The sequence below is a fragment of the Tubulanus polymorphus genome, chromosome 8, assembly GCF_964204645.1.
Source record: "Tubulanus polymorphus chromosome 8, tnTubPoly1.2, whole genome shotgun sequence".
Taxonomy (NCBI): domain Eukaryota; kingdom Metazoa; phylum Nemertea; class Palaeonemertea; order Tubulaniformes; family Tubulanidae; genus Tubulanus; species Tubulanus polymorphus.
Window position 1 is genome coordinate 894,086 of NC_134032.1, and position 24,475 is coordinate 918,560.

At 38.0% G+C, this 24,475-nt stretch overlaps 1 protein-coding gene across 5 annotated transcripts; it reads right to left on the reverse strand.

Annotated features, from left to right (window-relative positions):
• Positions 1-656: 656 nt before the first annotated feature.
• LOC141909575 (uncharacterized) lies at positions 657-23,706 on the reverse strand. Of its 5 annotated transcripts, none has more exons than XM_074800036.1 (23): positions 23,590-23,706; positions 23,051-23,101; positions 22,492-22,753; positions 21,696-21,806; positions 10,107-10,246; positions 9,459-9,531; positions 9,077-9,208; positions 8,870-9,000; positions 8,519-8,609; positions 8,308-8,442; positions 7,967-8,193; positions 7,777-7,888; positions 7,239-7,489; positions 7,041-7,149; positions 6,677-6,933; positions 5,396-5,534; positions 4,904-4,948; positions 4,740-4,784; positions 4,422-4,568; positions 3,304-3,354; positions 3,132-3,215; positions 2,994-3,043; positions 657-2,475 (listed from the first exon to the last, which is right to left on the reverse strand). In XM_074800036.1, exons 4-23 carry the CDS (start codon positions 21,790-21,792, stop codon positions 2,278-2,280), a joined length of 2,514 nt encoding a protein of 837 aa, XP_074656137.1. In that variant the 5' UTR covers positions 21,793-21,806; positions 22,492-22,753; positions 23,051-23,101; positions 23,590-23,706; the 3' UTR covers positions 657-2,277. The 5 variants fall into 5 exon arrangements, with proteins under 5 accessions (XP_074656137.1, XP_074656135.1, XP_074656139.1 ...); XM_074800034.1 differs by having other exon boundaries at positions 10,107-10,249; XM_074800038.1 differs by lacking the exons at positions 21,696-21,806; positions 22,492-22,753; positions 23,051-23,101; positions 23,590-23,706 and adding an exon at positions 14,220-14,380.
• Positions 23,707-24,475: the final 769 nt, after the last annotated feature.

Here is a 24,475-nt window from a genome sequence, read left to right on the forward strand (position 1 = left end):
CTGAATAGAGGATGTACAGGGGTGTTCCGGGATCGATCCCGGTCTATTGGTACTGATTCTGAGTGCCGGGGTCCTGATGCTGGATAGAGAATGTACAGGGTCGTCCCGGGTTCGATCCCTGTCTATTGGTACTGATTCTGAGTGGTCCTGATGCTGAATAGAGGATGTACAGGGGTGCCCAGGTTCGATCCTGGTCTATTGTTACTGATTCTGAGTGTTCCTGATGCTGAATAGATGATGTATTGACGTGTATCGGCCGTACGGTGCTGCCGCTATGCTCATCGTTAGCGGGTTTTTCATACATTAACGTAAGTCAACTCTGGCAATCGACGTGCTCTCCAGTAATACTCCGTAACCCTTGCTTGCCAGAGTAGACTTACGTTAGTGTATGTAAATCCCGCTAACAATGAGCATAGCGGCAGCACCGTACGGTAAAATGTTGATATCTTAACAAAAGTAATTACTGGCACTTACTCAAGGTGGTCCTTATGCTGAATAGAGGATGTACAGGTGTGTCCCGGGCTCAAAACGGTGAAATGTATCTAGAAAACACCATATTTGGGATGCAAGCTACCCTTCCTTGTGTTTGTCGGGTCTTCCGCGTAAGATATTCATGACGTCATCAAAACGACAGAAAAATAAAACGCTAACGACTGTTTAATGGTTATATTCAAATTATCTTCTGAAATTAATTCATTCCTTTTTAGTTCATACAATCAATGAAAATATGGATCCAGTTTCATAGTGCTGAGATTTATCATAACATTTAAGATTTCACCGCGAAAAGTGGAACTGGAACCACCTGCCGGTTGCATAGTCATTCATGGCTTAGACTTTCGACCAGACTAAGACCAGTTCTACAGCCAATCTGACATAAACTTAAAACAGTCTTAAGATTTAATATTAGACCTAAGACCATAGTTCTATAGCCAATCTAACAACTTACGACCAGTCTAAACACATTTTGGTTCTATAACCAATCTAACAACTTAAGACCAGTCCAAGACCAACTTAGTTCTATAACCAATCTAACAACTTAAAACCAGTCTAAGCTCATTTTGGTTCTATAACCAATCTAACAACTTAAGACCAGTCTAAGACCAACTTAGTTCTATAACCAATCTAACAACTTAAAACCAGTCTAAGCTCATTTTGGTTCTATAACCAATCTAACAACTTAAGACCAGTCTAAGACCAACTTAGTTCTATAACCAATCTAACAACTTAAAACCAGTCTAAGCTCATTTTAGTTCTATAACCAATCTAACAACTTAAGACCAGTCTAAGACCAACTTAGTTCTATAACCAATCTAACAACTTAAAACCAGTCTAAACTCATTTTGGTTCTATAACCAATCTAACAACTTGAGACCAGTCTAAGTTCATTTTGGTTTTATAACCAATCTAACAACTAAAGACCAGTCTAAGCTCATTTTGGTTCTATGGCCGATCTAAAAACTAAAGACCAGTCTTAAGATTGAAGACCACTTTTGGACTCAAGTCATGACTATGCAACTGGCCCCGGGTGGGGGGCAAAAGTAGTAACAATAAACTTTTAATTGTCACTATTAATAGTCAACTATCCACTGGTAACTATAACAACCAACTTAGAGGCAACTGACTCCTGCACAGTCATAAACAAACATTAGAAACATATTACAAATATACAAATATTAGACAGATAAATACTTATTTACAATTTATTATTATTTAAAGAATATGATGTCTTGATTTTTATAAAATTCGACTTGGACAAATTATTATTTATTATTATCATCATCATTACTTTATTTCCTGCATAAATTATGACATAGAATAATCCTGTTCATCAGTTTTTTAAGACAGAATATGATTATATGATCATTATAAAAATCTTACAATATATCGGTGGGACAACATAAAGAAGCAAAGCTTGTCGCATATGCTGACCGAAAAATAAAAATAGTTAGGCTAAAAAAAATTGCTACCTTGTTTCTCCGCTCTGCTGAGCTTAAATGTTGACCCGGCCGGCCGCCTATCTACCCTATACATTACTTTTTTTTAAAATGGTGATCAATTTTACCATAACAGACCCGGCCGCTATAGAAATGAACTGTTTATAAATTTTATCATATTTTTAAAAAATGACCCGGCCGCTGCGGAGAAACAAGGTATCATTTTTGTTTAGCCTTACAGATAATAGATAGAAAAAACAAACAACACAAAAAAGAAATGAGAAAAGAAAATTCAAAACGATAGGAATTGATTGTCACGATTGGGATTTATAATTCACTGGTTTCAGTGTTTGTTTAGTTCTGTTAAAGGTATCGCAGGTCGACTGAAGTCTAATTCACCGTACAATCCGACGTCTTCCTCGGCGCCTAGGATCACTCGTGGAGCAGTACGCCCCCTAGAGGTGCTCGGTTGAAGCCTCGCGGTGTCCGGTCGGGACATGTTGTCTAGTCGTGCATAGATCGTCCCATCTTCACCGATATCCTGGAGACAAAAAAGATGTTTAATTATCTCGCAATTTATGCGGGTATTAACAACCGTTACCGCCCTCAGTGTGGACCCCTCACCCCCTCAGTGTGGACCCCTCACCCCCTCAGTGTGGACCCCTCACCCCCTCAGTGTGGACTCCTCTGTCGAAACCCTGCACCCCCTCAGCCAGAAACTTGCATTCCCTTCAGATTGTTGAAGTGTTGGCTCCATGCTATAGATTGAGGGAGTGTGGGTGGCTCCACGCTATAGATTGAGGGGGTGTGGGTGGCTCCATGCGATAGATTGAGGGGATGTGGGTGGATCCATGCTATAGATCGAGGGGGTGTGGGTGGCTCCACGCTAAAGATCGAGGGGGTGTGGGTGGTTCCACGCTTTAGATCGAGGGGGTGTGGGTGGCTCCATGCTATAGATCGAGGGGGTGTGGGTGGCTCCACGCTATAGATCGAAGGGGTGTAGGTTGTTCCATGCTATAGATCGAGGGGGTGTGGGTGGATCTAGGTCGGGATACAAACCTCAATATAAACACTTTCAGCCGTGAAATCATCATCTTCGGCATTCTCAACTAGAAAAAAAAAATACATTTCAGAAATAGAATCGGTTTAAGAAATTCAAAACGGATTCCGGCTGGACGCGAGGACCTGCGCGCGCACCTTCAATGAAACCGACACCAGCAGCAGGTGGAGTAGCTGGAGTAGATGGAGCAGCTGGAGGAACAGTTCGTCTGCCGATCCGAGCTACAAAACACAGAGAAATATCGCGTTATCACGGAGAATTCCGACGGAGTCAGTTAGGTCATTTCAAACATGTTAAAACACGAGTTACCACTAGCGCCAACGGAACATTCATAAACGACATCCGGTTCAGAAACCACATCTGAAAAAAGAAATAGACGAATATTTAACAGTTCAGTGAAATCATCGCCACATTACAACCTGTCGTCTCTATATTTTGAGTCTCAATTTGTATTTCTAATTCATTTTACTAAGTGTAAGTCGTCATTTGGATAAGTCGTCACATTACTGAAGTCATCTCTATTTTTTAACTCCTAATTCTTATTTCTGATTCATTTCACTCTAAGAGTTTCACTGTATTTCTCATCAACAGTAAACTTTTTTAGGTCAAGGACTCGATGAGTTTTAGGAATAGTTTGTTTCGGAATTAAGGAAGGACTAGTACCGGTACTAGTACTGAACTGTTCACTGCACTAGCCAAATCTACGGATTAGAACCTACAGTTTATAGTTAATTTACGGTTCATATGGTTGCCAGTTATTAAGAGTAAGACAAGAAAATAAGATAAAAACCCACTATCTACAAATTAAAAGAATTCAAAAACAAGAATTAATTTATTCAATCTAAAATATATAGAATACTCGACGTTTCGATCTCACCCAAGATATCATCGTCAGGTGTCTGAGATCGAAACGTCGTGTATTCTATATATATTTTAGATTGAATAAATAAATTCTTGTTTTTAAATTCTTTTTAATCTGTAAATAGTGGGATTTTATCTTATTATCCGTTCACCACGTTTGAGTGTGGTTATCGTTCTATTACAAGAAGTTTTGAGCACCAAATGATAGAACGATATCGGGTATTGTAATCAGGTCATCACACCTGACTGGTCACCACTCGACTGTGATGATTGCTTAGGGCTAATTCCACACGTCTATGTCTTGCCTAGATCATAAATATTTGGTGATAATCTTCGAGTCTAAAAATTCATATTTCTAATTCAATTTTCTAAGTGTAAGTCATCATTTGTATGAACTGTCAGCATCATTATCGGGTTCCTGACTAATATAGACAATCTCTAGATATTACAATAATTTATGCATGGAATATTCACTAGGTTCCGATGCTGATGAAACTGGATTTACAGCAATATTACGACATTGAGTGACGAGTTCTCAAACCCCGTGTAAAAGATAAACAACAAACCAGTAGTATCCCTGTTATACATGTTTCTGCGGTGTATATACAACACGACCGTTACTACGATAATGATTGCGATCACAATTGTGAAACCGATTGCACTGCCAACTGTTGCCCAGAAACTAGCCATCGCAGAACCAGCATTTTTAGAATCTGCAATTATATAAAACCCACCAGTATGTACACAGTTTCAAATTAATTATTTTCGTGGCATTTTTGTTTCAAAAAAAAAAGTTTTTTGAGTAACATGATTTAATCGCGGTATTTATTTCGCAAATGAATGTAAACTTTCTAAACCTTTGGTGATCAATAAAAATAACTCACTTGATGTTGAGGTGGTTTCTGTGACTTGTGTCACTGTTGATGGTCCTACAATTATAAATATATATATGTTTGTTCAATTTTAAAATGGTACCTAACCCAACCTGCAAGGGGCTCATGTAACCAATTGATTGTACACTTTTTAAACATCTGTAAAAATAACTCACTTGATGTTGAGGTGGTTTCTGTGACTTGTGTAACTGTTGATGGTCCTACAATGATATATTATGGATTTTGAATATGGTTCGACTCGTGGCGCCGCCGTGTTTTAACTGAAGTTCAAGTAACAGGACTTAGATTCAACTCCACACTATCAAACAAACTAACAACTTACGCAACCATTTTCGGGCTTAAGAAGTCACAACTGTGCAGGTTGTGCTACTCACCAAAACCTACAGTGTTTAACTCGATGTACTCATTGTGGTACTCACCAAACTGTACAGTGTTTAACTCGATGTACTCATCGTGGTACTCACCAAACTGTACAGTGTTTTTTAACTCGATGTACTCATTGTGGTACTCACCAAACTGTACAGCGTTTAACTCGATGTACTCATTGTGGTACTCACCAAACTGCACAGTGTTTAACTCGATTTACTCATTGTGGTACTCACCAAACTGTACAGTGTTTAACTCGATGTACTCATTGTGGTACTCACCAAACTGCACAGTGTTTAACTCAATAAAAGCCACTTGATTCGATCTAATGTATGTGATGGCGGATGAGTAGATCATCGTTTTTGTTGTGTCAGCGACAAATTGTTGATTCGGGAAAATCTTACTGGAGATCATTGTGAACTACAATGAGAAAATCATCAGAGATAGATTTAAAAACCTGAGTGAGGTGTGAGGTGAGGGAGTGAGGAGAAGCGAGAGGGTATGAGGAGGGTAGAGTAGAAGGGGAGATTGTGAGGGGTGAGGAGGTGAGAGAGTGAGAGGGTGTGAGGTGAGAGTGAGAGGGTGTGAGGAGGTGAGGGAGTGAGGAGTGAGAGAGTTAGTGAGGAGGTGAGGGAGTGAGAGGGTGTGAGGAGGGTAGAGTAGGAGGGGGATTGTGAGGGGTGAGGAGGTGAGAGAGTGAGAGGGTGTGAGGTGAGAGTGAGAGGGTGTGAGGAGGTGAGGGAGTGAGGAGTGAGAGAGTTAGTGAGGAGGTGAGGGAGTGAGAGGGTGTGAGGAGGGTAGAGTAGGAGGGGAGATTGTGAGGGGTGAGGAGGGGAGATTGTGAGGGGTGAGGAGGTGAGAGTGAGAGGGTATGAGGAGGGTAGAGTAGGAGGGGAGATTGTGAGGGGTGAGGAGGGGAGATTGTGAGGGGTGAGGAGGTGAGAGTGAGAGGGTATGAGGAGGGTAGAGTAGGAGGGGAGATTGTGAGGGGTGAGGAGGGGAGATTGTGAGGGGTGAGGAGGTGAGAGTGAGATGGTGTGAGGAGGGTAGAGTAGGAGGGGAGATTGTGAGGGGTGAGGAGGGGAGAGTGAGAGGGTGTGAGGAGGGTAGAGTAGGAGGGGAGATTGTGAGGGGTGAGGAGGGGAGATTGTGAGGGGTGAGGAGGTGAGAGTGAGAGGGTATGAGGAGGGTAGAGTAGGAGGGAGATTGTGAGGGGTGAGGAGGGGAGATTGTGAGGGGTGAGGAGGTGAGAGTGAGAGGGTATGAGGAGGGTAGAGTAGAAGGGGAGATTGTGAGGGGTGAGGAGGGGAGATTGTGAGGGGTGAGGAGGTGAGGGAGTGAGAGGGTGTGAGGAGGGTAGAGTAGGAGGGGAGATTGTGAGGGGTGAGGATGGCGGTGAGAGGGAGTAAGGGGAAGAGGGCAACTGGGAACCTGTATTACTTATTGTTCATCGAGAACTACAACAAGAAAATCATCAGAAACAAATTGTAAAATTTGAGAGAGGTGAGGGAGTGAGGAGGAAAGAGGGGTGAGATTTGTATTGATTATTTCAATCAATTCACCTGAAAAATGTAAATCGTTGATGATCCTCGATTCCAGATAGCGACGCGAGTAGGTTGACCTATATTACGAGCAGGTTGACCTACATTACAGGTAGGTTGACCTAGATCACGAGTTTTGGTGGTTAGCATCTGTATCTGGTGACCTGTAGTGATGTGACCGAGTCGACTGAAACCAGATTGAACTCCATTCGATCCAAACAGATTCATATAAAGCTCCTCAGTTTCTTTATCAGTTTTAATCTTGATTTTCCATTCAACTGAAACAATTAAAACTGTCATTAACAATCACTGTGTTTATAACTGATAGTTATATTCATCAATATTTGTGTTGAGAAATTCATCAAATTCAGATCTAATTTTGCACCTTCTCTGGTTGTATTCGGGACCAGAGAAACTTCGTTGTAATCGTTTCTACCCAAGAGAACATTAAAACCGAAATACGTTTCAGTGACGTTATCAGATTTGAGTTCAACCTGAAATAATGTGCATAAACAAGTGTATAAACGACTGTGAATTCATTTTACCAGTCCGGACTACAGTTTAGGACTTATTGACAACTTACTCGTTTTAGGAACCACCAATTTTCTCCATATCCTGGTTCGCATTTTATTTTTACAGTTTTAGGTTTTCCAATATTTCTCGTGAAGATGATCACATCTTTTCGTTCTCTGTGTTCCCCGAATAGTGAACCTAGATATGTAAACTGTGATTCATTTCGGTCACCGATAATCTGAATATCAACTCTTCCACTGGTATAGTGTAACCTGGAACTACTCCGCTTGATTCCACTAAAAACAGCGATCTGCCATTTAACTAGAAATAACAGGAAAAAAATATGACTTTTCACACTTGACCTCGATCTGTGAGGAGGGACCCTTTTACGACCTTTGAGGATAATTCAAACACCGGATAATCATCATTATCACCATTATTTCAGCGTGGAGCCTTAGTAGACTTTACACCTTGCCCGCTTGGGGCGTTAAGTTGCTCATAACTCAGGTTTTAAAAGAACAGGTTTGTTAGCCTAGGCTTACCGCCACAGTCTAATTATAAGTTCAGTTCATAAGGTATTCTGCGTTCAATAATACGTTTTAACGAACCTGGTTTATGAATTCTTGATTGATAATTACAAGTCTTTGTGTCTGCATAGCTGTTAATACAGTTATACATGTACACAACATTGTCACCATCTATCACACCTACTAGCGCCACCTATTGAATATAAATATATGAGTTAATATCAAATTCACACCGGCCTCTCTCTCCCCTCCCTCTCCATATTTCTATAACCTGGATGACGCGCCAGTTTGTAGTCAGTGCAGTTTTCAGCATGAGTTTTCTCGGTGGATGTGGATTTGTGATGTTCACTGGTAACAACAGTTCGTGAGTCTTGTTTGACCCGGCCTTGAACTCGGTTCCCAGGTGGAAGTACGTGACGTCACTACCTGTCTCACCGAAACCTAACATGACAGTTTGTGTTGTACCTGTATCCCCTGTAAACACTATCACCTGCCAAACTGAACCAGAAAGAAATAACAACTGATTTATGTGGTATCCATGGATCTCATCAGTTTCAGAATTTCGTTCAAATATTTCAGTTTTTACCATTTTTATCATTAAGCTATCTTTACCTTTCCCTCGTACAAACCGCCAGGACAGTTTGAACCCGACATAGTTTCTAGAGGTGTCTGATGTGAATTGTATTGTTATATTTCCAATGTATAATCGTTTACCAGGAGCTGTCCAGCCACAATACTTATCACTCCCTGATGAAGAAATAAATCTGATAAAACTTCATGAATCATAAAAATTATTCACGTTGTGAAGTGTTTAGATTTTTACCGGTTTCACTCCTTATCGTCAACTCGTCACAACAAACAACTTCACTTTTGGTCTCTATACGAAAATTCTTGTCAAATGATATTTCAACCAGCTGCAAAAATATATATATACGAACTTAGAATTAAATTATCATTCATTATCTATTTCAGGAACCGTTTATTTTGATCAATTTTAACTTAAACCCGGAATTATCGGTTAAACTAAATCCCGGGATAAGGTTAGACCTAATCTTAGCCCCATTGAGTTTCTACTAGTGCAAATATTACTCACTCCTGAGACCTGCTCGTGCAGAAATCGCGACAATATCATTTTTTTTTCTCTAGGATCAACATTTCACAAATATATATTTACCATGTTTTCAGGGGATTTAATTATCCAGTAACAGTTGTGGCCGGAATAATAGTCGTCCGGATAATTGGGACTGGTAATGTAACCTGATGTATCATCCTGTACTCTAGGTTTCTTACTACAAGTCGAATCAACTACAAATAAATATTGAATTGAATTGTTTTATATGTGATTTACTGATTCCATGATAAACTTCTCATTATGAGCTACCTTTTAATATCCTCCAAATCAGTTTAAACCCTTTATAGTTTTCACTGTTGTCTGATCTAAACTGTATATACACATTACCGGTATAGAATAGTGTAGAGGGCGCTGTACTGCCACAATAGTACTTTCCCCTTACTGTAATACAATAATCATAATGATTCTAATATATCTTTATTCATCTCCACTTTTACTAAATAATTATTATATAAATACTGATAAAAGATGAAAGTTAAAAGTAAATACACAAATATAATTCAGAGTTCAGTTTCACTGACAAGATTTAAAACCATTCTAAAGAGTGAAGACTATTTTTGGACTCATGCGAAATTAAATCATGATTTGTTTCGTAAAAAGAAAATAATGAAGAACGTAATTCGATTCTTACTCTCTATATAGTCAACGCAATACCCGTTATGTTTGGGCTGCAGGTCGAATGTTTCAAACGATATTTTCAGTATCTGAAATAAAAATAATTTAGATTCATCGTTATTGAAATGTGTTCGCACCATTCTAACTGGTTGTAATCATTAAGGGTTAGCCCTATTGATAATGAGTGATGTAATGTAATAGTTAAACAGTTCAGCACCCGATTGTCAGGTTCAAAGAGAAAAATATAAGTTCCGTTCCAAACTCGTACAAAATGTGCTGACAAAAATATTCTTCCTAAAGCCCGGCGCAAACCTGTGCGATCGATCGTATGATTGCTTCATCACATGGTTTTATCGCTTCGCCGTAAAGGTATGCGGTGGCATCCGGAGCCGATTACATCGCATCATCGCAACAAATCAAACATGTTCGATATTTTCGCATGCCATTTTTCCGTGCTATCAAAATCGTAAAGGTCTGCGGGCTACGCTGCCGATTTTCCGAACGAAGTTTTTTTTAGTAGCTTTTAGAAGTTTTTAGGGGATGATGCAATTTTCATTGTGTCATCGCATGCGATGATATGATGATCGCAAAGGTGTGCGCACCCGGTTTAACAGTGAATATTTCTCACTCTTGAGATTCACAATTTCCTGTGTTTTATATTTACCGTGTTTACAGGTACCGGAATCATCCATAAACAGTAATGGTTGTAACGATAACTGTCCGGAAACCCCGGACTAGTGATGTACCCTGATCTACCGGTCTGTTCTCTATATGACCGACTACACGTTGAATCTGTGTTCTTGTCTGCTAATATAGAAAAAATATCAATGAACTTATACAGAAACTGCTGCCGCCTGATATCATGGCGCGGAAATACTATCAAAATTAAAGCAGCAAATTAATTTTATTCAAAATTCTGTCTCATTTCACAACACATTTTATAGACATACGGCGCTGACTATTAGGGGTTAAGGTTAGGTTGAGGGCTGGTAAAAGATTCCGACTGTATTTGACTGTGCCACGGTGGTCTAGTAGTAAGTAACTGTGCCAGCGCTCGCAGGCCTCAGTTTCAATACTGTTCTATTTTCTCTCCGCTGTATTTTCTGTACACATTTTTAAAGTCGCGCACCTCAGTGCGCATGCGCGGTGTAAATTAGCCAATCAGAGCGAGTTATCGGCAAAATAGTGTTTACAGGAATAATTATGCTACGTCGGTGAATCATCGCTCGCCCCCAAAAACCTGACCTGGTCTGAATAAAGATGGCCGACTAGCGGCCATTATTCTTCGCTGAAATCCGCACTTTAACACATTCTAAAAATTTTTAAGGGAAATTTTAAAGATGCTTTGATCAGTTCATCTTTCTTACATTTGTATCTCCCAAGCGCCGATCGGCTTACGAAATAGGTCGGTCGGCTGTGTGTGATCGTTTTGTTCCCAAAAAGGTCGACTGATTTTGGTTTCACCTTTTGCTCTACGATCCTAGACACTAGGTTCGCGGTGTAATTTATGCCTGAATTCAGAGACCTTCATCTATTCCTCGCTTGCAAGGGTTTGATTCCCTACCGCTAACACAAACCCTTCAATCGACTACTATATTGCCTATGCTTTATTGAAATAAAAGAATTGCCCATGAAAACTGCTTGCTACAGGTCCGGAACAACGGGTCATATTGGCCATTTACTGAAGTAGAAAGTCACAGTTTTAACTGCTGTCAATGTGTAATGTATAAATGCGTCACGTCAAAATCTAATCTATTAATAGATTTACAATCAACTTCCTATTTGATGTGATATATACGAATATGTGCTTGAAATCATTGAGAAAAATCATTTCAATCTATTTTGAATCTTGTGTTAAAATTAGCAGGACTGCAACCTATAAAAACTGCCATCAGTAACAAACTGAATTTTCTATTGAAATATGAAAGACAATTAATCAGTAATCGACAGTAAGACCCTCAGTAACATCTTTCATATTTCTGTTCAAATTAATCAGTAATCAACAGTAAGACCCTCAGTAACATCTTTCATATTTCTGTACAAATTAATCAGTAATCAACGGTAAGACCCTCAGTAACATCTTTCATATTTCTGTTCAAATTGATCAGTAATCAACAGTAAGACCCTCAGTAACATCTTTCATATTTCTGTACAAATTAATCAGTAATCAACGGTAAGACCCTCAGTAACATCTTTCATATTTCTGTACAAATTAATCAGTAATCAACGGTAAGACCCTCAGTAACATCTTTCATATTTCTGTTCAAATTGATCAGTAATCAACAGTAAGACCCTCAGTAACATCTTTCATATTTCTGTACAAATTAATCAGTAATCAACGGTAAGACCCTCAGTAACATCTTTCATATTTCTGTTCAAATTAATCAGTAATCAACAGTAAGACCCTCAGTAACATCTTTCATATTTCTGTACAAATTAATCAGTAATCAACGGTAAGACCCTCAGTAACATCTTTCATATTTCTGTTCAAATTGATCAGTAATCAACAGTAAGACCCTCAGTAACATCTTTCATATTTCTGTACAAATTAATCAGTAATCAACGGTAAGACCCTCAGTAACATCTTTCATATTTCTGTTCAAATTAATCAGTAATCAACAGTAAGACCCTCAGTAACATCTTTTATATATCTGTTCAAATTAATCAGTAATCGACAGCGAGACCCTCAGTAACATCTTTCATATTTCTGTTCAAATTAATCAGTAATCGACAGTAAGACCCTCAGTAACATCTTTTATATTTCTGTTCAAATTAATCGGTAATCGACAGTAAGACCCTCAGTAACATCTTTCATATTTCTGTTCAAATTAATCAGTAATCGACAGTAAGACCCTCAGTAACATCTTTTATATTTCTGTTCAAATTAATCAGTAATCGACAGTAAGACCCTCAGTAACATCTTTCATATTTCTGTTCAAATTAATCAGTAATCGACAGCAAGACCCTCAGTAACATGTTTCATATTTCTGTTCAAATTAATCAGTAATCGACAGCAAGACCTGCAGTAACATCTTTCATATTTTTGTAAGCATCAAATCAAATCAGTATTTCTCTGGATAAAGAAGTAACAAATACTGAAAATCTAGAACAGTTCACAGTTCTGTATTAGTTCATCTTCGATGATTTAATCCTAGAATCATAAACTCAAGTGGAACTATGGAACTGGATGCTGATAATTATTAATCTAAATCTTTGAATAAAAGGATAGAGCCTGCACCAGTGGGGGGAGGGTTTATGAAGAGAGGATGCTACAGTATCCTATCACAACCATGGAGGAGGGCGTGTTACAGGGATCCACACATCAGATATACTTGCAGTCTTCTATATCGTCTTCGGAGCCTCTGGCAATTTGAAAATTGATCATCAAACCCGACCCCAAATTTAATCATTAAGTGTATAAAATAAATCCTGGACCTTCGTAATCTGAATTGAAATACTCTATGATAAAGGAACGATGACTGATATCTACCAGAATCTATTTATCACCTTGCCTTCCTTGTAAATGGTCTCTATTTTCGAAATAACTTAAAGCCCGGCGCACGCAAGTATTGGAGTCATCGAATCAACCTTTTTTGATCTCGTGACAAGTCGGGCAGCAGAGTTTTGGATAAGCCGCAACTTTTTTTTATATTGTACAGACTTGTACCAAGTAACAGACTATTGCAGTAATCAAGTCTAGAAAACAATGAACTAATCTTTCTGTGATTGGATTATTTAAAAAATGTCTAATTTTGCCTATTTTGTAAAGACCAAAAGAAGCTGTCTTGCAGACTTGTTTAACATGGTGATCCATGGTCATATTGATGTCAAAATAATCACCCAGATTCCGTACCACTTTGCTAGGATGTATTGCACAATCTCCGATTTGTATAAACTCTAAAAACTCTGATCTACTTTTTCTTTGAGATTTTGAGGTAAAAACCATTAATCATTAGGTCATTAGACAGTAGATCATTAGACAGTAGATCATTAGAACATTGAACAGTTCATCATAGTAGTGTTACATAACAGTAACATAACAGTTCATCAGTAGATCATTAGACAGTAGATGATTAGACAGTTCGTCATTAAATCATTAGACAGTAGATCATTAGAACATTGAACAGTTCATCATTAGATTATTAGACAGTTGATCATGAGTGGAAAAGGATAAAACAATGATATTATAAATAAAAAATTATAAATAAAATATTATAAATTAAAAAAAATAAATAAAATAAATAAAATAATAAATAAAAATAATTAAAAAAATAATTAAAAAAAAAGATCATTGGGCAGTTCATCATTAGATCATTAGACAGTAGATGATTAGACAGTTCATCATTAAATCATTAGACAGTAGATCATTAGAATATTGAACAGTTCATCATTAGATCATTAGACAGTTGATCATTAGATCTTGGACAGTAGTTGGAAGCTAGAACTTTACTTCGGGTTTGAAAAACAGTATTGTTACTATCATAAGATCATTAGACATTTAAATAACTGGAACATGAAACAACAAACAACGGATTATTAGAACATTAGACATCAGATTAGACAGTTGATAATTGCATTTTAAAATATGGATCAAAACCTCTCCTTATTGTCTATAGTTCTAGATTATCTGTGACTTGCATCTGAATACATCAATTAATTAAAAATGATGTAGATAATAAGGAGAGTGCCTCCTAGGTCGTCGGAGCGTTGAATCAAACGTGAGAATGAATCCATTGACATCGATCGCCCAGAGATATTGATATAAATATGCGCTTACCAAGAGAATTCCCGACGTATAAAAATACAGCGACTACAAACAAACTCTTCATCGACGCCATATTGAGACTTATCGATACTAAACAACTAACTGTGAACCACTAACAAAAACTGTGTTTATATAATATTCACACGGACATCGATATCATCAACTTTATAAATCAGAAAACTGCGTCGCACTGTGCGTTAAACTATCAGGACACCAACGTTTTTATATGAAAATTTCACTTCCTTCTACAAAAAACATGTCCATATAAGGAAGAATCATCGTTTAACAACTATCAGGGCGGATATTAATAAATTAGACGAGAAGATTCACAATATTTGTGTATGATGATGATGATGAGAAATCCCACCAGGGATCATTCATTTATTACGTACGCATAAAATTTGACTTTATCAACCCCCCCTCCCCCTCTGTACGCAAAATCAGCCATTTTTTCATATACATTAAGCATTACAGTACGCAACTGCACTGACCCCTCCCCCTCCCCTAATGCGTACGTAATAAATGAATGACCCCCAATAATGAAGCTAAGATTGAAAAATTCGTTGAACTTCACATTTGAATTGGAAGTTGATGGAAAAATCCCATTTTTAGATGTGTGCATTCATAATTATTTGTCGTGTTTGAAATTCTCAGTTTATAGGAAACCCACTCATTCTGGATCCTACTTGCATTATTTTCCCTTTACCGCTTATAGCATAAAACTCGGTGTTGCTCGGCGATTATTTCTTCGCGCTTTTAGGATTTGCGACCCCCTTTTTCTCGATGATGAACTCACCCAGATCAGGAATTCCCACGGATCACGGATTCTATGACACAAAAAATGGAAGGGTGGCAGGAGGGAAAAAAATTTAAAAAAAATTTTTCCAAAAGACCTTGTCAAAAAGTGGAAGGGTGAAGGGGAAAAAACAAACAAAAAATAGAAATTTTCCCATTTATTGCCTGCTATTATGGGATATCCTGGAAATATAAAAGAAAAAATATAACTTGAAAACGGGGGTGAGAAAAGGGCCCAGAGGGTTAGGTTTAGGGATCCCTTCACGGCTAGGGGAGGTTGGGGTAAACCTTCAGACGATTTGCGATCATCTCAGAGATTGAGATCTCGTTTTTGAATGAGAAAACTGCGTTGTATCAGTGCATAGGAGACCATCATTTTTTGGCAGATAATTTCACTTCCTTGTACGAGACGTTATTTTGTGAATGACCCGGGATCATTATCTCTCTCTCTCTTCTATTGACGCACTCTGATTAACTATTGGAAACTAGAACACATAATCGTCTCTGATTGAAATATCAAGAGGGGTAGGTCTGAGGGGTAGGACCAGGAGAAGTCATATATACCCTAGGGGAGGTTAGGGTAAACCTTCAGACGACTTGCGATCATCTCAGAGATTGAGATCTCGTTTTTGAATGAGAAAACTGCATTGTATTATAGCATAGGAGACCATCATTTTTTGGCAGATAATTTCACTTCCTTGTACGAGACGTTATTTTGTGAATGACCCGGGATCATTATCTCTCTCTCTCTTCTATTGACGCACTCTGATTAACTATTGGAAACTAGAACACATAATCGTCTCTGATTGAAATATCAAGAGGGGTAGGTCTGAGGGGTAGGACCAGGAGAAGTCATATATACCCTAGGGGAGGTTAGGGTAAACCTTCAGACGACTTGCGATCATCTCAGAGATTGAGATCTCGTTTTTGAATGAGAAAACTGCATTGTATTATAGCATAGGAGACCATCATTTTTTGGCAGATAATTTCACTTCCTTGTACGAGACGTTATTTTGTGAATGACCCGGGATCATTATCTCTCTCTCTCTCTTCTATTGACGCACTCTGATAAACTATTGGAAACGGGATACACCCATAATACCTCCACCCATAATACCTCCGCCTAAAATCCCACACCCAGAATCCCTCCACCCAGAATACCCTCATATGTGTCCAAAATACCTCCACCCAGAATTAAAAAAGATACTATAATAAAGAAGTTTCCAGTTTCTAGGCGCCATTTTGTGGCGGTCCCTCGAGGTCGCCATTGTTGCGATAATTTGCGCTCATTTTTGAAACAAAAGTTTAGATTGAATATCATATAGCTCTGCAGTCCCTTGATTAACTTGATTTATACACCGCTATGAAGGAAATGACATCTAGATTTTTCCTAGTGATTCTAAAATATTTTGACTGCAACAATTGGGAGCAGTAATGATATTAAACCAGGGACCGCATATTTTAACCGCGCGTCAAAAAAATCGCAAAGTTCATGCATTTTAAAATATCTAAGTATCTGGTAAAGCTATCTTTCTCATTTTTTCTATGTTTAAAGAACATTATTTGCAGTTTTGGCCTGCGTTGAAATTTTTCAAATATCTTTCCTGACGACTGATCTGTGACCGCTTGAGTTTGAGATTACGCGCCGCGGGAATTTTCCACTGCGCACCGCCGTGTCACTGAACATGGAAATATGCGAACGAAATCGCTAAAAGTTCATATCGTTTTCATGGATACATAACGGTTTCGTAAGATTTACCAAAAATCGGGAAGAAAGATAATTGCTGCGTAAATGGCTGTCAAAATAGAAGAGATAAACCAGATGAACAGAGCGCACGTAAAACGTTTGCAGTTCCATCGACCACCGGTCCCTGGTTTAATATCATTACTGCTTTATTCTATTATTTTAAAAGTACCACCAATATTAACTATAATACATTTATAGGATCATATATAATGTATAACAATATATATATATATATATAAACCTATACTGAATAATAATTGAATAACAATTAATGACAATGAAATGTTCACTTCCAATTAGTTATGGCTGGGAAATTTACAAATCGACCCAATTTGAACAAACAAGGAGATAGGGATTGTAGAATATTAATTAGTTCACCTCATGTCTTTAATCTGATACTAGATTTCTCTGGAAACAATTCAATATTTAGATTATAGAATATTGATTAGTCCTATAATCTAAGAAAACAATGTACTACATTTCGGTTTACACAATGAATTCAGTTTATTTCCATTTAACTGCAACAATGATCTTCGAACAATATACTGAAATCAACATTATACTTTGTTAACTGCTTTTAAACTACAGAACTTTGGTTTATTTGAATATGGCCTGTAAATTCAAACATGGATGGGGACAAATTCTAAAAATTATATTACTAATAGGTTCCTAATTTTTGTCCTTCAGGCATAAACCCATTAGATCTAGGGCCTGGAGATATTTTGGAAACATATGAGGGTATTCTGGGTGGAGGGATTCTGGGGGTGTGGGATTTTGGTTGGAGGTATTTTGGGCGAAGGTATTATGACAAGGATTCTGATTGGAAACTAGAACGCATAAAATTGAGAGAGGGTTAGATTTAACTTTGTCATATACATCGGGTTTGTCTAAAAGAGATTTACATTATAATCATCAAGATCGAAGAAAATAATTTCTCCACCTTTATCCAGTTTTGAAATTCTAACGGATATTAATTTTTGGAGTTTTTGAAGAGCGAGGCAATGGGGTAAAAATAACTCGTTTTGAGTTTGAAACAAATCAGCTGAATGTTCATAAATATGACATTATACGTTTTTGAATGAAAAAACTGCGTTGTATTATAGCATAGGAAACCATCGTTTTTTGACAAATAATTTCACTTCCTTGTACGAGACGTTATTTTGTGAATGACCCGGGATAATTATCTCTCTCTCCTCTATTGACGCAATCTAATAATAAACTTTTGAAAACGAGAACACATAATCGTCTCTGATTGAAATATCTAGAAGGATAGGGGCTTGAAGGTGGGCAGATAATTGAACATAGCTTCCTTATATCATAGTCGATATTGCCAAAAAATGAATGATAAATTGAGAGATTTTTATATGTATAATAATCAATTTCGATTCCTGCTCGAGTTGCGTGGTTTCAAAATGCTTCACAGATATATTTGCATTTTCTAAAACCCTTTCGAATTAATTCGCGTTATTACCAATTTTCCTCAGGGCGAGAATCAATCTGCGAGGTCCAAACAGTCGACTTATTTCCCACTAAATCAACACGAGTTTCCATTTAATACTTATTGGCTTTCATTAGTTCATTAATTAGACGCGGTTATTTTCTAATCATATTTCTACTATCATCCATTCTATCTTTATACTAGTTACATTAAGTGTATAGAATAAATCCTGGACCTTCCTAATCTGAATTGAAATACTCTATGATAAAGGAAGGATGGCTGGATATCTACCAGAATCTATTTATCATCTTGCCTTCCTTGTAAATGGTCACTATTTTCGAAATAACCTAAAGCCCGGCCCACGCAACCGCTCGGCAACCGGCGACAGAAATCGCTCGTCGTCGAGAGGATTTACTCCGCGTCGCGCCCCAATATCAAACATGTTTGATATTCATGCGCGGATCCAGACTATCGCACATGCAGCACGTGCGGTAGTCGCAGTTTTCAAATGCCCTCGAAAATTTTTGTTTCGGGAAAAAGTAAATAAAAAGGCACACAATTTGTGAGCCATAAAAAAATAATTACCTTTCTGTACTAGGACTAAAGCAAAATGTGAATGGAAATAAATTGACCGAAATCATAAAAGGCAATCTAAGGCATTTTCCTTTACCCAAAAAGGCACTATTCTAAAAGACACATCATTGTTGCTCTATAAATATAATCGAATCTAAAAAAGGCACAAGCAAATTGAATGTTAACACAAGTTAAGTGGCATGATACCAATAAATGGCACTCAAACTCAAACTCGCTCGCTAGGCATTAATACTGGCCCTTTTCAAAGTTGGTGCCCTTTTTTCACTGTGCTGTAGTCAGCGAATGGCTCTGGATCCGCGCCTGATATTGGGAAATTGCGGTCGTGTGCGCGCTGCAGCTGGAAACGCCCGTCGACAAGCGAGTCATCGACTAGCCAATGAATGAGCGAATAATTATCACGTGATACTTTGCGGTCTGAAGCGCGCATAAATGATAAATGATGGCTGTATAATAAAACACCCGCATCTATTAGAATCATCATCTTGTCACATTTCACACTAGCTGCGCCTTCCTTGTATATTGTCACTATTTTGGGAATGATACAAGAGATCATTGTCTCTGAAGAGCTTTTCCAAAAAACCCTCGGAAATATTATCTCAATTTTGCTGCCTTGCTTTTTATTCTAATCATTCGGATTAAACTAAAGAACGTTTTTGTTTAAACAAACTTTCAATTTTGAAATCGAAACTTCATCATTTTTTTGATAATTCTTTTTCTTTCTCTGCTAAACCATAATTAACTTCCAACTGTTATAGCAATCAAATAAACTATAGATTTCTACACATAACCATAACTATATCAGGAGCTGCAGATGCTGAAAGATTGGCTAAGAGTTAACCAGTCGATAGTTGACATAAGTCGCGATCACACGGAGACGATTTGCCTCGGGCCAAATTGGCACGGATCAGGCTCGGGTCAAATTGGCACGGATCAGACCCGAGTCAAATAATACAAACCAGATAATACAACAGTAATTTCATGCTAAACAGTTCCTGGAAATTTCTGGAAAGACTCAAAAGTTTTCCAGAAAATTTCACCCTTTCGATATAGGCCTACTTATCGGTTATGATCTCTGCTCGCAAACCTGGGTCGCAAAAAAAAAACTACGTTCACCCGAATTCAGATTATATTTATAACTCAACATTACAAACCCTCATATGATATAAGAGCGCATTTAAAGAACTTCTTAAAAAAGCTACGTCCGGGATGTTTAATGCGGCGACAATCGCCTATATTTAAAACAAGATGATGGTGTAACCACGCGTAGCCACTAAGACCCAACTCTAGTAGCCGAACTCAATCCAGCAAATTCTGAGAGTTTGTTACCGTTTTATTTCCAAACTCAAACCCGCATCGTACCTTAGAAAAGTCGATGATATTTTTTTCTATTTTTTTGGAATTAATTCTAATTACTAATTTGCACGTAGATATTTCGTTATTACTAAACTAGAAATATTTGTTAATAGAAATTTTTAAAACTAGGATAATATAATTTCTGATGCATGTATCGCGCGTGTTGCTTGCTGAGTCACAGAATGACGTCATTTTTGACGTGAGTAGCTAACTAAAAGTCACCGATTATCCAAGGCGAATATTCGGAAAAACGCCGCGGAGAATTTGACGATTGAAACTAATCAAGTTTTCCGACGTAAGAATATCGCAGGTTCAAACACGCGTTCAATGCAGAGTTTTCCCGCAAAACCCGAGTTTTAGAAACATCGCATTTTTGCTGGTGTAGACAGTAAACCGGGATAGGTACCGGGTCTTGAGCGTTAAACACCTACGGAGTGAATGATATAAAATCACCGGTGTTAGATATATTGCTAACTCATACTATTCCTGTTTTCAGGTGGTAGAATAAGCAAGTTTTCGCGGTAAATTGGACAGAAACGGATCGGGCCATTAACCTGTGTTTGAGATAACCGGAGACATTTAGATGGATGGACTCGTCTTACAGCAGTTATCAGCGGGAAACACGAATAACCAGTTTTCAGAGTAGAATTCCGAGGTGTAGATTCATTCTATGATATTGAGCCCCAGAATCCAAATTTAGAATTCTGGAGAAACTTTCGATCTGCAATATTTCATCAGAACCTAACCGCACTTTCAGGGTTAACGATGATACATTTGATGGATTTACAAATATCCGCTATTTCTGATACTTGTGTGAAATAAGCTTCAGAATAACATAGCATACGAATATTAGTGTTCCGTTTATGAGGATTGGTTTATGTTTCTAAGGATTATCTGGTCGAGGTTGTTCCAGGATTGACAGTAGTTCCAATTTCATGTAGTCATAACGTGGCTCATTTCATATCATTCTGTAGTTCAGTTTTCTCACTTTGTTTCTAGTCTCTTTCTAGTGTCTGTAAATCTTACTGTGAAGTTGTCACTTGCAGTGTATTTTTATGAGTGTTCTCAAACAGTGGATCATTTAGTGAGTTGAATTGACTGTAGACGGCAGCACTAGCTGGTTAACGCATACATATCTCAAAACATCCTACAAACCAGTTTAATAAATTCCATCAAAATAGGATTAGATGTTTATAGATCCCTCTAATAGTTGATATATTGTAAATAGTGGATGTTTGTATCATTAACAACTTTGTTATATTTTATCGAGAAAAGTTCCTAATTCCTAATACATTATTTTACCTATTCCGTTCACTCATAACATTATAATTTTATTGGCGTTTACTGTTAAAATTTGAATTTCTGGCGATTTGTTTACAAATATTTTCACGAATTAAGAGAAAAATAAAAACATTTCAATGAAAAACATAACAAGGTTATTTACAATATATACAAATACATGTACTATTTACTAAAACACACGACAGACAGAAGGATAGAGATTAGACTGGTTGCCGGTCTCTTATTACCGATTAGATTTATACAATTAAACCAGTCTTACCTGTGTTTGAGGAGATTGAGATCCACTTACGTCCAGCACTATTCACAGAAGGCGAAATCAATTGACAGATTAAACGTCTGAATGAGTTGTCAATCATAAATCAAACTCCGCCTAAAATAGAAAATCATACATAACACAATAAGAAGTGTTAACACACGAGAGAGGGCCGTAATCTGGCGTGGACGTGTAATTTTTAAAATCTTTTTTTCAACCCGCTAAGCGCCACGCAGGGCATTAAAAGCGGGTTCGACGTTTCTTTCTCCCGATGGGGTAGAGACCGGAGAAGAACCTTCGACCGATAAACTCTGTCGCCACCGGGGTTTGAACCCATAAACCCTGGATTGACGAGACCAGTGACCGGCGGCTTAAACCAACTCGGCGACTGCGTCGCTTGTATCATTCCTCGTGTTTGTGGTCATTCGTAGAATTACCATCAAACTTCTCCTTATACGGGTAAGTCTCAGTTGTAGATCAGGCAATACCCGAGGTTAATCAATAAGAGTAGAATCCAATGACAAATGAATTGATAGCTTAAAAGTTAATCTAAAATATTAGAAATATTTCGGGTTTCTTCGGTCTGAAAATGCATATTTCTAGACTGAAGAAGGATCTTAGGAAACACCTGCAATATTTCTAATATTCTAAATAAACTCTTTAGGTATCAATTCATTTATTGTGTAATTTTACGGGTAAGTCTTGTTTAATTGTATAATTCTACTCATTTCCACGATTCACACGCAATTCTACGAGATTTCGAATGAAAAATTCATTTCGTCGATGAATAAAAAGTCCGTACCGACTACAGTTGTGCAGATCCTCGCCAGAGTATTCTCAGAAGTTCCGATCATCGGCTTATTATAAAACTGTGCAAACGTGTCTTCGCAGTACGACCATCTGAAAGTGTTCGCGTCGAGCTGCTTCAACAGCTGAAGCAACCGCTGCCCGAGTTGAATGACTCCCACATCTAGAAGTATCAGTTCCTGTATCCGACACAACATCTTTCATTCATGACGTATATATTGTGTCTCTCGATACCCCGGCATCAGGCTCGATACGACCTATAAATAATTGATCACAAAAACCGGCTCGATTTTTAGCAGACGACAGTCAAATAGAACTCAAAATTAGCGGACGACAGTCAAATAGAACTCAAAATTAGCAGACGACAGTCTAATAGAACTCAAAATTAGCAGACGTCAGTCAAATAGAACTCAAAATTAGCAGACGACAGTCAAATAGAACTCAAAATTAGCAGACGACAGTCTAATAGAACTCAAAATTAGCAGACGACAGTCAAATAAAAATCAAAATGAACTGATTCAAATTGTCCTAGAGTCACAGATCCTGTAAGTTACCTCTCACACGCCACACGTCAGCAGGCTCTGCATCTCGAGATCAATTTCTTCCTGCAAGGTTAAACGTGAACTCGATTATTACACACCTCGCGATACAAGACCTGAGTAGTATATATTAGACAACTCGAGAAGAACGCCCTACTTTCCCGGTTCCTTGAAACAAATCCGTGTTTAATGAATCAGTTTAGTTCAACTGTTTAGATTTATTTTACTATCAATCAATCAATACGCTCTGTTAGGAGCTGAGTTAGAGAGCTACTGTAGTTAACCTTAGTCTGATTTGTGAACAAATTATATTTTATCGAAGCCAGTGAAAAGAACAACATTCGAATAGATCGTTTAGAACCAATCACACTGACGTCTCCGGCTTTCCTGGAACCAGGGCAGGTTCAAATCCCAGAAAAAAGGCCATTTTCAAGGGGCACACAGGAGCCTCGAAGCCCCTAAGAGGGTCGGGGAATTTTTCGAATTTTAAAAGCCTCAGTCGCTAGAAGCCGTTTCCTGCATTCTGAACCTTGGAATATGAACAAGTTACTCACCACTTACACCGCTATTGTCTGTGTCTCCGTCAGAAAACTTTTAAACTGAAGCACCCCGAGGAGGATGATCATTCTGTATCGCTTGCTGATTGTGAACAGTATTGAGATCATTTGCCGGTTGTATCAGAAGTGTAATAGGATCAGCAATATGATTTGGCTGTGGTCGATTGTCAGATGATTGTGGAATTGGATTATCGAAACATCAGACGATTGTGGAATTGGATCATCAACATGATTTGGCTGTGGTCGGTTGTCAGATGATTCTTAACTGAAATTATAAATAAACTAGAATTGTAAAAAAATCTTTGAAGTTAGGCTAAAAAGAAAATTGATACCTTGTTTCTCTGCTCTACTGAGCAGATAACTTGACCCGGCCGGCCGCCTATCTACCCTGTACATTACTTTTTTTTTGAAATTGTGATTTTACCATCCAGCCGCTATAGAAATGAACTGTTTACATATTTTACAAAAATGACCCGACCGCTGTGGAGAAATATTAAGGTGCTATCATTTTTGTTTAGCCTCATCTAAAAAAACCGATTCATGTAATTTCATTCGAAAGTAAGGGGAATCTTTTAATAAGAAAGGCAATTGACCGGGATGAATTACTACCTAAAGACCCTGTATTAATGGACGACACATATCGACAATCAGAAGGTTTAGGATCTTAAAATCTAAATACTGAAGACAGCATGATTTTATTTTGTAATTTTCCGCAATGTGAATGTCAGTAAAACGGCTGCTGCAGAAAGAGGCGTCTAATGGGATGAATTGAGGCAAAACTAGAGGCGCGTGATGGGACAGTGAGCCTCACGAGGGGAACTTTCCAGAAGTGACAACTTTGAAGGGAATATAAATCAGTGTTGAAACTAAGCTTAAAACAAAA

Excerpts from the sequence above, each read along its gene's own strand:
- LOC141909575 (XM_074800034.1), bottom strand. The coding sequence starts at position 21,792 with ATGATTGACAACTCATTCAGACGTTTAATCTGTCAATTGATTTCGCCT. Across the intron at positions 4,949-5,395 it reads GTTAAACACTGTGCAGTTTG|GACCATCAACAGTTACACAA; the intron begins GTGAGTACCACA and ends ATATCATTGTAG. Across the intron at positions 3,355-4,421 it reads GTATAACAGGGATACTACTG|ATGTGGTTTCTGAACCGGAT; the intron begins GTTTGTTGTTTA and ends TTCTTTTTTCAG.